At 37.5% G+C, this 14,407-nt stretch overlaps 1 protein-coding gene across 1 annotated transcript; it reads left to right on the plus strand.

Annotated features, from left to right (window-relative positions):
- The first annotated feature begins 70 nt into the window (after positions 1-70).
- LOC110445883 (isocitrate dehydrogenase [NADP], mitochondrial-like) lies at positions 71-12,485 on the plus strand. Its single transcript, XM_021490713.1, has 9 exons — positions 71-246; positions 1,655-1,752; positions 6,696-6,861; positions 7,347-7,788; positions 8,848-8,999; positions 10,261-10,373; positions 10,959-11,056; positions 11,459-11,551; positions 11,952-12,485. The coding sequence occupies exons 1-9, from the start codon at positions 141-143 to the stop codon at positions 12,028-12,030; spliced, it is 1,347 nt and encodes a 448-aa protein (XP_021346388.1). The 5' UTR covers positions 71-140; the 3' UTR covers positions 12,031-12,485.
- The last annotated feature ends 1,922 nt before the right edge of the window (positions 12,486-14,407 follow it).

The following is a 14,407-nucleotide window of genomic DNA, read 5'->3' on the forward strand; positions in this document are numbered from 1 at the left end:
AAACATTTATATCTAGCTCTATACCTAAAATAACACAATATTAACCTCTCCCCTTGATATTAGTTGATGTTTCCCTACCCGCTTCCTGTGAATTTTGCCGGTCTCTCTCTCTCTCTCTCTCTGGAACAAGTGCGAGCAAAATGGCCAGTCCAGTTATCTCCGTTACACGTGCTCTCGGCCGTGCAGGCAGGGCATGGAACAACCTCGTGACACCAGCGTCCGTCAGTGTTTCTCAGAAGAGACAATGTAAGTATAGCCGTCTCGATAGTACCAACACATGTTGAATTAACCGATATCGGGCGGTACACCTTGACAGGTGCTCTAATTAAGGGCAAGGAGTTTTCAAGTTCATTTGATAAAATTATGAATTTCAAACAATGTTAACTTGGCACTCACATGTGGTATTATTCAAAATAATCAACACACACATGTTTTAATCATTGCCGTCATGTTGGCTATGCATTTGAAACGACACTGTATTTTGTAAGGGTATTATAGACATAAGAATTAGACAATGCAGAACAAATAAAAAGTCGGAGTCTGATTATTTTTCTTAGAAAGCCTAGGTGAGGATAATAAAATAAAAGACTGGAATGATACTTTTTTAAGACATGACAACGGTAGACCAAAGCATTTTGGGCAGTCACAGGTCATAATGATATATTTGACCTTTAACTTTGCAAGTGTTAGAATAAAGGAATATGAAAATATACTGTTATTCTCTAATTCTGAATGTTGGCATTGTCTAGTTTTTACAGTACTATAGCAGAAGCTGCCTGACAACGTTCCTTCGTTAGCATTGGTGAAATGTTTTTAACTCGTGTGGCACATACATGTACAGCATCTGTTCCCAATCTTTCTATTAATTAAAAGACTACTTGCCCAGAATGGTTGAAGAGATTTTGCATCTAAAATTGACATGGATCAATCCTGAGGTAATGTAAAAAGAAGAAATAAGGGATGCCGTCCACCTCCTGCAGAAGAAGGTGAAAAGAGGGAAATAATCTACTTGTAGCGCAGATAATGAAACTTTGGTCTAAATAATCTTTTGGACAAGAGAATCAATTATTATACAAGTGTAGGGTGTGGCCTCAATAGGGCACAGGGCCAGGCCCAAAAGGATAACTAATTTTATCTTTAAAAAACTACTTAAATAAAATAAAAGTTTTTTTTTTTAATTTGACATGAAGCATTTGGAGCAAAGGGAATCCAATGTTGTATATATAAAGGTTATGGCTCATCTTCAAAATAAGGAGCAAGGATCAATATGAATAGTGCAAATGGAACAAAACATATCAATTTCTGAATGTATAGTAAGCTGATGTTTAAAAAAGGACCAGTTTTAATTTTTGTGAAAATAATTAACTTTTTTTGTCTTTTAAACTTTAGAATTTGGTCAGTGATGCAGGCCTGTTGGTCCTCTTGTTTCAATCAACGTTCTGTTTGACCAATACTGTTCATGTGTTTAGATGGCGATATTTCATGTGATGTAATTCCATAACAATTACGTAACTTGGCCAACAAAAGGAAAGTTACACACTATACATCCAAAAAATAAATAAAAAAATGGCCCATTGAAGTTGTGGAATACATCGTAAAATATAAAAAAAATCTGATTGTGAACATTTAAATCTAATCAGTATGTTATTTGTAGATGGTGCTCAAGGCAAGAGGATCAAGGTAGACAACCCTGTCGTGGAGCTTGACGGAGATGAGATGACCAGGATCATTTGGGAGAAGATCAAGGACACGGTCAGTTTCAGGCATTTTACCTTTACAGGGATGAAGAAGAGCTCTTTGACTCATTCATCATTGAACTCAATGACCTGTAAATGTTGGTGTAGACGTTTGATGTGTGGCTTCATTTAAACATGGCCTTTCTGACAAGTTAGGATTGTACAGTCTTAATCTGATTCTCAGCTCTAAAACTTCAGTTGTTCAAAAAAAGAAGTAATAGAATTTCACAGATAATTCAGTAATTGCATTGACGCCATTGGCAAATCCCTGTGTCAATTTGAAAGAAGAAAATTGCATTTGCAGTGACGCTATATTTTAAGATATATATACAAAATTATTTTTATTTTTTTAAGGTATGTATATACAAATTTTTATGTGAATAGTTTTGTTCCTATATATGCATCTGTTTTCAAAATATCAATAATTCATGAAATACAGATCTGTGATTACATAGTAACACATGCAGATTACATGTTACTTGTAAAATATCCTTCCCTTTATCAAGAGATACGTACAGCCTTCCCAGCTCATTGTCACAGTTGACTGCCTATTCCAGAGCCTTTTCAAACTATCAGGATATACTGGATACTTCTTTTTCCTGTGGACTATTTAGGGTAGATAATTGGCCCCATTCTCAATTGAAATTATTTCATATTTATACCAAATTCCAAAAAACGCAGTTTGCTTCCCGATTGGTGCATTTTCTTCCTAAATGAGACAAAAAGGCCACATCCCAAATCAAAGGAGAACAAACCTGGTATAAAAGCATCTCCCATATTGACCTACATAAGCAGGTTTTTCTGTAGGAGATGCTTTAATTTTTTGTCCGATAATATTTTTCATGGTCATCTATAAGAAAGAAAAAAATCTTGTGCCAAATAGACATCAAGAGCTAAATGTCAAAAAAAGTCATTGGGGAACAAACTCCTGTATCAAATGCGGAAAAAAGGTACTGAATCCTTCTATCTATTGACTTGACAGTAGCATTAAGAATTATAAGATTCCTTGTCAATGAAGTGCTCCATCTTCCACCTCCACTTTGCCCATCATACAAGTGTTTGAATGATCCTATAAACTGAAGAGTTCTGCACGGAGAACAAATCAGTTTATGTACATTATGTTTGTGCCAAGATTTACTGGAATTTATATAGATCTATAGATGTTTATGATGTTCCCAGAAACCCCCAAATGAGGGTTAATCACCCCCAAAATATTTGCTTATACAGTACCCCAAGTTTTCAAGAATTACCTTATGTAACTAATTACCTAGGGGTACAGAATCCTCAAAATGTATAAAATATACCCCCAAATCTAAAATTAAGTGGGAACAATGTTTAAGGGACATTATTTACTCTTTTGAAGAAAAAAAGCAATGATAAAAGGAAAAATATAGCCTATTGTTTCCCATTGGTGATGGGTCTGATTACTGAACCCTCTGAAACCCTTAAAACTCGCTGATATCTGACCTGTTGTATACATCTTAGTGTTGAATTGTCCGAGGTCTTGTTCTAACACTTGTAGGATACCAGCATGCTTAAGCATGTGTTAATGTACAAGTCTACAGTGGACAAACAGTAACACATGGTGTACTGGCGGACTGTTGAATGCTGTATATATAGCAACAGTAGAGTGGATGTGTATATGTCTGTATCATAGTCAGTGGTATATACTGTACCAGACAGTAGAGTGGATGTGTATATGTCTGTATCATAGTCAGTGGTATATACTGTACCAGACAGCAGGCTATTAATCAAAGCTGCATAATTACCTGTTCTCAGCCTTGGGCAATCTTGGCCAGAAATATTCAGCTACAAGTAAAATTTACATCTCATCTTTATGACATCAGTTGTAACTGCATGTTGGTTTGGGATATTGTTGGTGTAGGACAGGGGCAATGTGCAGAAATAATTTCAAGTTTCCAGCTTTGGGGTGGGGTGATTGAGGCAGATCTTTGGAAAAGGAGGGACTATGTATCTGGTAGATTTAGGATCAGGATGTAGATATGTTTGTTTGTTTGTTTGATCGGAGTCATCCTCACAACAGCCAAGGTCATACGAGGACTGACGTTCAGATGTAATAAACAGGATGGAATACATAGGAAATGGAGATCAGAAGGTGAAGGGATGGGAGACAGAAATTGGGTGACAGATACCAGAATGTTTTTTGGGGGTGGGGTGTCAGGGACAGCAGAATGATTTAGAGATGTGGGACAGGAACTATGAAAGAGAAATCTGAATGTTTGGTTGTGGGAGGGGGAGACAGGGAGATCAGAAAGTTTGGAGGATGGGGGACAAGAATTGTTGGGGGGATCAAAATGTTTCGGAGGGGGGAGTCAGAATGTTTAGGGGGCAAGAGGGGGAGTGTCAGGAATTGTTATGGGAGATAAGTATATATATGGACACCCATGCCACTGGAGGGACAAATAAGGATAGAAATATATCAGAAACATAAACAAAATATGCACAGAAAAAAGGTCTATCATGACTAGAGTCTGATATTAGAATTCTGGAACCTTCCAAAATTAGAAAAAAGATATCCTTGTAGGTTCAGTTGACACAGGACTAGACTTGTAGTATTATTCAACTGTACATGTAGTTATGGTCTATGAATTGCTATGTTCAGTTCACGTCATACGAGTTATAATTCTATGGTTCATACACCATATTGTCACTATTGACACAATCCAAGTGTAGTCAACGGGACAAGATATTGGCCTCCTGATCCAGTTACGAGGAGCTATAATGTGTATGGCTCACAATGCAGTGTTTGTACATTAATTGTCTAAGACGACTGCCGTGAAATGCCCTATAAGCTTCATATTTACATAAGTCACCGACCCATACAGGCTTTACCAGTCACTGGTAACAGTTTAATTGTGCTGCATTTATTTAAAAGACTAGATCTTTTCTTTTATGCTGGTAACAATTTATGGGGACTTGTTAAAGGCTGTTTATAAAACATATAACTTATGTTTTGCCATACTGCCTTGGTTTAAAGTTCCTATTCCCTAAATTTTAATGATTAATTTTTGAACAGTTGCTGTTAAAGTTTGAAATATTTTTTCAGTGTAACATACAATTGGTAATTTGGTAGAATATATTTGTTCTTAAATTCCTTAAAAGAAGTTAGCCTTTTATACCTGCCTACCAAAATGTTTTTCAGAGGCAACATGGACACTTCACAAAAAGTTTTGGTGCCAGGGCATTAGGTCACAAAGAAAGGATCAAATATTTACAGCCTTAAACAATATAAATACAATTTTTTTGACCCTACCAATTGGTTTAGCTTTTGATAAAAGTGAGCTATGGCTATTTAATCTTAAAAAGCAGAGGTGTACAATTCCACAAAAACCAGAGGTAGGGCTGAATTACAATTTTCAATAATTTGAAAATATAGATTTGGCTTGTAGAATTTTTCAATAAATGTCGATAAGATTCTTTCTATTACCCATTTCATATGAAATGAATATCTATGTATCAATTGTGCCTATATTACATGTGTTTGAATTCTGCTGGCTGTGCAGATTTATGGCTTACGTGGCTGTTGAGAATATGCCAGCTTATAGTGCAGTGTTTGAAGGTCACCTACGATATAAGGTGTACCTGCTAATCTGAAAATCCATATGTTCTACAATCAATAGTGGTTATATACATATAGCATAATATTTTATTTTTCTAAATAGTTTGGAAAGGTTTATACGTACCAATGCCCTAAAAAGTTCAAAGTTTTAAATGAGATGCAGTGAATATTGAATATTATTTCCTGAACAGGTCATTTCTTCAGTCCCAATCAATCAATTGAATTAAATATGGTGTGTTTAAAGTTTTAAACATGTCGAAACTTGTGCCAGTCGTGTGTGTGTAAATGTGTATTGGATTTGTGGGGATCAGAAGAGATAAGCTCCTTTGTCAGAAATAAAGGCCCAGTCACAGTACACATTATCTTGGATTGTGAACCTAATGATTTAATGGGGTAAGGCAGTCCCCTACCAAAGTTCCACCTTTTTATGTTCCTGCAGCAATGTAGCTCTGAGCCTTTAGTGTTAATCAATCTTCAGTGCTGTATATTGAGGGAGTTATGGACTTCAAAAATTTCTTCCAATCATATTTTTTTTTACATTCACCTTGTATTATGTTCACCCTCCATTAGCGACTGATCTTTCCAATTGTCTGTCTGTCTTTTACATTTTTCAAATTTCCAAAAATCACTATCTGTAAAAGGAAATGACAGAAGAATCACCAGATTACCTACATGTACAGTTGTTCCACAAGACAGTATTGGACATTGGGCGGTACTGGCCTCAGATTAAAGCTTGATCAAAATCACAACCATGCAGGTTTTTAAAGTAATAATTTAATTTTCAAATGTAGGAAATGACTTTTTATCACTTTGGCTACCAGAGGTTTATTAGGGTTCCTCTTAGGTCAAATTAAATTGACCTGTTTCCAATAAAAATATGAGTGTGATTTTTCGTAATTTGACCATTAAAATCCGAGTTTGGAAAGGAAAAATAATAAAAAAACAAACTCAAATAAATTCCTTGCGTTTTACCGAGATCTCAAAATACAACATATATATGTATGAATGACAGATTGATAATGTTGTAAAGATAAAGAAAATATTTTTCTGACCTGTATCGATTTGCCTAGTTTGATCAGAAGCATCTCTGAGGTAAAATGATTCCAGTTTGTTGAATATAAGTATTGGCGATATGTTGATATGGAAAGTTCATTATGTAACCTGTGAATCCGACAAAAATAACCTGAAGTGTTAGAAGTTAAACCTTTGGGCAAGTAATAACTCATTCACCCCTGAAATTTCATGATGAACTATTCCAACCTTTGAATTGGAAGAGTTTAGATGTGACTCAGGGGTATATGAGTTGAGGCATGTTGAATTGGAAGAGTTTAAATGTGTCTTAAGGGGTAAATGAGTTAAGGTGTGTTGATTTGTTACAGTTGATCCTGCCCTACCTGGATGTGGACCTAAAGTACTACGACCTTGGACTGCCCTACAGAGATCAGACGGACGACCAGGTCACCATTGACTCAGCACTGGCTATACAGAAGTATAATGTGGGTGTGAAATGTGCCACCATCACACCCGATGAAGAGCGAGTAGAAGGTGAGACCTCTCGTTCAGCATCTGATCTTCATTTAACACATTCACCCCTGAAGACGCATCTGAACCTTACCAAATCAAAGACTGGACAAGTCCAGTTTATATATGTAGGGATGAATGAGTTAACACCTGGCCAATGTCCCCCCTCCGGAACAATCTTAATTAAAGTCTTTCTGTTCAAACTCTTAATAAAAAATTAAAAAATATCCTCATACCTGCTTAGTTATTTCAAGGCTGCTGTAATACTGCCAAGATGGGCCATTTCCTTGGGCAATCCCAGGTTTTTAGTCCATATTTATTTTAGAAGTTATCTTTACAAAGCTATAAAAGAACAATACAATAACTCGAAAACTAATACAAATACTTGAAATGATACAAAGTTAGGAATGATGCAGTAAAGAGGAAAATATATCAAACAGTACATCGTAAATGGCCTGCTCTGTCAAAACAAGGTAACCATCTACATTATGTACCATCTTGTGTTACAGAGTTTAAGCTAAAGAAGATGTGGTTGTCGCCCAACGGCACGATCAGAAACATCCTCAACGGCACAGTGTTCCGTGAACCCATTCTGTGCGACAAGATCCCTCGTCTGGTGCCCGGATGGACACAGCCCATCGTCATTGGGCGTCACGCTTTTGGAGACCAGTACAAAGCCACAGACATGGTGATCAAAGGAAAGGGAAAATGTGAAATCGTTTTCACCCCCGAAGGCGGTAAGGAAGAAAGGACGGAGGTGTTCACCTTCACCAAAGGTGGTGGTTGCGTGATGGGAATGTACAACACAGACGAGTCCATCACTGGCTTCGCCCATGCCAGTTTCCAGTATGCCATCACTAAGAAATGGCCCCTGTACATGTCTACCAAGAACACCATTCTCAAGCGTTACGATGGACGCTTCAAAGACATCTTCGAGGCTATTTACCAGAGGTGAGAATTTATACCTTAATTTGTACATTCTTGTTCTTCTTGGCAGCTAAAAGCGGTACTAGTATTATATTAAGAAATGGTAAAGAAGTTGATATCGGTATGTCTCAATTGAATTGTCTCCCTTGATGCATCCAAATATAAATCTTGTCTTTCGAAATAGAGAAGGCCCCTTGATACTTAATGGTAATATATCAGATCTACGGTAGGTCAGATTACATGACTTTTGAAAGTGGAAGAGAGACATATTAAAGAAGCTCCCTGTTCAGAACTGACTAAAAATATATTTGATACCAAAGTTATAACTTATATATACAACTAGGATTTCTTCCTGAAAATCTAAACATTCTTTCACACATTATGAAAAGATTCTTGTTACACAACCAATAGGTGTTTCTATGTGACGTCACATAGAAACACCTATTCGTTGTGTAACAAGAATCTTTTCATAATCCATACTTACCAACCTGAAGAAATTGTTTAGAAATATTCTTTCACACATATTGAATGTTGTTATTTTTCCTGGCATTATGTAAAAAAAGATGTTCATTTTCCACCTATTTTTCCAAATATGTGATCTTGCATATGAAATTTTGTAAGAATTATGAACTAATTTTTTTACCACAGGAATTGCTGAAATATTATTGTCTTCGTGCTGTGTGAAATATTAGTTGACTTGAATGAAATCCTGACCAGAGAGCTCCTCAATGAATCATAGTGCATTCAAAACGATTTGCTTTGATGCAAGATGTTCGAATGGGTTTCCAAAATGATCAGTCACATAGCATAAGAGAACTAGAAAATGTCTCTAAGACATAAATGAAAGATAAAAACAAATAGCAGAAAAAAACAATGAAGTTAATATTAGGGTGCTAAACTAATCTGATAAATTTGGCCCAGTTGAACTGAAGATTGTTTTGTGTTACAGTGACTACAGGGCACAGTTTGAGAAGTTGGNTTGATAAAAACAAATAGCAGAAAAAAAGATGAAGTTAATATTAGGGTGCGAAACTAATCTGATAAATTTGGCCAAGTTGAACTGAAAATTGTTTTGTGTTACAGTGACTACAGGGCACAGTTTGAGAAGTTGGGAATCTGGTACGAACACCGACTCATAGATGATATGGTGGCCCAGGCACTGAAGTCGAGCGGAGGGTTTGTTTGGGCGTGCAAGAACTACGATGGAGATGTACAGTCCGACATTGTAGCTCAGGGTAAATAGTGCACACAGTTTATCTCGTGTTACACTTTTGGTTTGGTTTGTTTGTGTTTTACGTCGTATTAACAGATGTGGTCATTTAAGGACGTGCCAGGTTCTGGCGGTGGAGGAAAGCCGGAGTTCTCGGAGAAAAACCAAAGACCTACGGCCAGTACCTGGCCACTGCCCCACAAAAGTCTCGAACCTGAGGGCTAGTGGTAACAGAATGTCACACGCCTTAACCACTTGGCCACCGTGGCCCCTTTGAGTTACACAATGAAGATGAATACACTCTAGCATTGTCATGAAGCATGATCGCGGCCCGAGGTGGCCAAGTGGTTTAGGTGTCTGACATTCTGCTACCACTAGCCCTCTTCCACTGGGTTGTGGGTTCGAGACCTACGTGGGGCAGTCACCAGGTATTGGTCGTTGGTGTTACTCCGAGAATTCTGGCTTTCCTCCACCACCAGAATCAAAAACCTGGCATGTCCTTAAATTACCATAGCTGTTAATAGGAGATAAAACACAATTAAACATACGAAAGTCATGAAGCACACACAAGTTGAGCCTTGAGCGGGCATATAAATGTGATATTATGATAGTTCAGGGCCATCCTTATGTGAAGGAGGTGTCATGTTTTTATACTCCGCCATATTATGAATCCCATCCTATACACAATTCATTGTTATCGCTCAAACACCTTCTTGCCCTGATGGATTTTGATCAAACTTTATACAAAGGTCAAGTACCGAAAAGAGTTCATCATTTTTTTCATAAAAGCATTGGATGCAGAGTTAATATTTCTGGGTTCTAAGGTGTAGGCCAAGGCCATCATGCACTACTGTTTATTTGTATTTTAAAGATATTTTTTAGTTTCATCCCAAATGCAGAAAATACCTATTGACATGTTGTACTATATCATCAAGCAAAACAGTCGTTGTTAACTCATTCACCCCTAAAGTTACATTTGAACCGTACTAAATCAATGACTTGGCAAGTCAAGTTTAAATAGGTAGGGTTGAGTTAATGTTTAAAGCAGAATTTAACTACTGGCTTAGATTACATAACATGTCACAGAGTTTAAAGCAGAATTTAACTACTGGCTTAGATTACATAACATGTCACAGAGTTTAAAGCAGAATTTAACTACTGGCTTAGATTACATAACATGTCACAGAGTTTAAAGCAGAATTTAACTACTGGCTTAGATTACATAACGTGTCACCATTTCTGTTGGTCTAGGATTAAGTATTGAGTTAGTGTTGTCTTGTCTACAGGCTACGGTTCCCTGGGGCTGATGACCAGTGTGTTGCTATGTCCCGATGGTAAAACCATCGAGTCCGAGGCTGCCCATGGAACAGTCACCCGGCATTACAGGGAACATCAGAAGGTAGGAGGAGTTATTCCCCTTAAAAGAATGAGAACTGTATCGAAAGATCTGACACTGAGTTACTAGAGCCGCTTTCGGCTACCGCGATCCAAAAGGGTTGAACTGGTTGGACCAGAGTTGATTGTTTATGAAATAAGGTCAGACCTAATAATCTGATGCTGCTTTCAGTTTAGCCTTGGCAAAGCCTTGCAAGGCCTGCATAAACATTTGCAGGTCCACCAAGATTTTACCCAAACAATGTTAAATTTAAAAATAGACAAAAAGGATGTTACGCATAAATAAACAGGTCCCGAGTTTCAAATATGAAATGATGTGAACAATTACAAAACAAAAAGAGAAAAATGGTATAAGAAATTCAAATTTCTGTAATGTGAATTATTGACAAAAAATTGTTTTATACAATTGACTGATAATATCTTTTTGATTGGTTAGCTAAGATATGATTGGCTGAATCTTGTGTGGTTTACGATTGCTATGATATGATTGGCTGAATCTTGTGTGGTTTACGATTTCTATGATATGATTGGCTGAATCTTGTGTGGTTTACGATTGCTATGATTTGATTGGCTGTATCTTGTATTTTAGGGTAACCCCACCAGTACTAACCCTGTAGCCAGCATCTACGCCTGGACTCGTGGCCTGGAGCACCGTGGAAAACTGGACGGAAACCAGGATCTTGTTAGGTAAGGTCTGGTCACCTCTAGTAGTGTGAACCACGGAGGTCTTCATCAGTAAAGGGTTATTTACCTCATTCACCCTGAAGACACATTTGAACTCTTCCAATTCAAAAGTTGGAATAGTTCATTATGAAATTTCAGGGGAGAATGAGTTAAAGTAGGTGTTGTTTTTAGAGTATTTTACCGCTAATTTCAGCCATTTCTCCAAGCACAAAAGTAAAATGATAAGGAAACAAGTTTTAATGTCTGGGGAAATACGTGGAGAGTGTCCCAAAATAATCTCAAATGACTCTACCCAAAAAAATGATCTGCAACCTGGCAATAAGAAATATATGTATTAAAACAAAGACATTTTTTCCAGGTTTGCATTCACTTGTCTTTTCTATAACTGTTGCATTTGTATTCCAGGTTTGCGACCACCCTGGAGAAGGCCTGTGTAGACACTGTGGACTCGGGCAGCATGACAAAGGATCTCGCTGGCTGTATACACGGAATTAAAAAGTGAGTCTTGACTTCGGGTCACAACATGTGCTATAAGTGTGGAGAGAAGTCTTCATGTTAGACAGCAGTACTACCCTACATATTTACTCCACTAGAACATTTTCTCATATTTTACATTTCCATGAATTAGTCCTAAAATATTGTCTATCCTTATTCATTAGTCATTATATGATCACGGTTAACAAAACCTAATTTATCGAGAGAGAAAAGTTAGGAAAAATCCTACAACACTGATTTATCCTGTGTTTCCTAATATCAAAAGATAATATTGATTTTTTTCCACAAAATAGAAAAAATGAAATGTTTTAAGAATTCTCCCCAAGATTTACGGATAAAGTTAAGGTAAACAGAGTTGTGTCCCCTTGTAGAGTACTAACGGTTTGCACTATATTTGTTTTAGTGTGAAGCCAGAGCACTACCTGAACACCATGGACTTCCTCGAGGCTATCCGATCAGACCTGGAAAAGAAGATGAATTGACGCCACTCAACATAGTCATAGGAAATTTATCATAAAACATTGGATGCAGAGTAGGCAGCTTCTCGATACAAAAAACAATTGTGTGTGGCGAGTGTGGATCATTCGTCTAGCACACTTCAGTCAGTCATTCCCCTCATTCTGTTTATTTAATCTAGGTTTTTTTTGTTGCCGTTTATTTCCCTGTGTGATAACTCTGACTTGGCGGTGCTTTAAGTGCCCCAGTCTACAGTGAGGAGAAAACCACGACGTGCCAAAGGTTGACATTAAATTCTTTCTCTGTCATCATAATATCTCAGAGGAAAAGGAATTTAAAAGAACATTTATTTAAGATTTATGGTGAAGACATTTCGTTGCATTTAGAATGGTTGTACAATTTATACTGAGTTTTAGTGCGTGGACACTGTAGGACGGAGATGCTCTGTGTGTGTAGGACAATAAAATCTGTAGTCACATCCCGACATTGTTCTTCTTTACATTTGATGGTATATCTCTAACAAGCTCTGGATATCAATCCTGGTAGTTCAACAGTCAATGATTTATAGTATGTACCGACACCAGTCGTCCAAATGTCGACATGTTTACACCCAACCAAGGGGACCTAAACAAAAGGCACAATGAGCCTGCCTCTAATGATGTAATGAAGTCAAACTTATTTACCATACCTCCGGAAGTCTCAATCACAGACTTTAAGTTCCAATGTCGCAGCGAGGACGTATAATAAACGTCCCTTCCCACGTCGCTGTTGTCTACAATCTTCTCTAAATAAAGATAAAACACAATTGTTGAGCAACTGGGTCAGGTAACTACAGTTGACCAATTAGCTCAGTTAGAGTGACCGTATTATTTATAATGATAATAATAATTTGAGGTTCTTATATACCGCTTTATCACAACCTAGTTTGTAGGTCGTCTCAAAGCGGTTCACATATTATCCGTGGTTATAGGGCCTTTCAACCAGCCAATATCTTTCTCAACTCCCTTGGGAGCATACAGCCGGTGCTGCCATTTCGGCGCTCACAGCTAGTATTCTACAATTCTAGCAGTGCCCTACCGCGTACTAATTTACAGCCGAGTAGACTGGAACAAGCGGAGTAAAGTATCTTGCTCAGAGATATAACACAGTGCCATGCCGTGACTCGAACCCGCAACCCTTCGGTCACAAGCCCAGCGTCCTACGACTAGACTACCGTGCCTCCTAATGATCGAGGTCCTGGGTTCAAATCTTCGTCTGGTCCCGTTGCATCTTTATCACCTGCTCGTCCAGATGATAACTTAAAAAAAAAATTATCATACAAAGCTTAAACATGGTGTGTGGGTTACCTTAGCGGACGTGAAGACCCCTATTGGTTTTGGGCATAGAATGCTAGAGGTCAAGGTAACTTGCTAAAAAACAAGTCTGCTTGGTCTTGATAACTTCAGAATGAATGTGTGTGTTGTCTTAGAAGAATCCTATTAATCCTATTTTGAGCATGGTCCAACGGAGGTCAAAGTCGTTGCTAAAAATAGAATTATATCAATTCTACTACTATTGGGCATGGCTGCCAGAAGTTAAGGTCACCGTTGCTAAAAACAGAATAGACTTTGTTGAGCGTGTCTGGACAATATTCTCAAAATAAATGATCACGCCAAGTTAAAACTTGCTGTGTGGGTTGCCCTAGTGGATGCAAAGAAACCTATTGATTTTACACATGGGTTGCCAGAACTCAAGGTCACAGTAAAAAATAAGAGAATTTTTCTTCCTTGCAATTGTCCTTCGGAACTTAGGAATTTATAAACTGGGTGTGTTGGTGGCCTATTAACTATTGCGAGAGTTGCCAGGGGAAGCAAATCCTGTCGATATAGTTATGCAGGGTTTATTATCTACTCATCATGGATTTATGTTTGAGAAGGGCAAGAAACTTATATAAAACATGTACGATCTGTTTTACAATTATTCTATATGAACTTACTTCCCATTCTCTGCATATGAAATGCAGATTTGTTTACTATCATCCATTAAGAAGTTACAGTAAATACCAGTGGAGTATATCTGCTAGGGCTAACAATACACAGTCTGAATTTGTATGATAATTTGTTTTGAAGTTATCATTCAGAAAAGCAAAATTATATTTTTGTTAACCTTGACCTTGATCTCTGATGGACTGCCCTTGAAATCCCAATGCAATAGGGCTTTGAGGTTTTTTAAGGTCCAGGAGAATGTTGTTACTTATAATAGACCATGCAGGGTCATTGCTGACCTGTCAATGTTGTTACTTATAATAGACCATACAGGGTCATTGCTGACCTGTCAATGTTGTTACTTATAATAGACCATACAGGGTCATTGCTGACCTGTCAATGTTGTTTCTTATAATAGACCATACAGGGTCATTGCTGA

The sequence above is a fragment of the Mizuhopecten yessoensis genome, unplaced genomic scaffold (assembly GCF_002113885.1).
Source record: "Mizuhopecten yessoensis strain PY_sf001 unplaced genomic scaffold, ASM211388v2 scaffold2401, whole genome shotgun sequence".
Classification (NCBI taxonomy): Eukaryota; Metazoa; Mollusca; class Bivalvia; order Pectinida; family Pectinidae; genus Mizuhopecten; species Mizuhopecten yessoensis.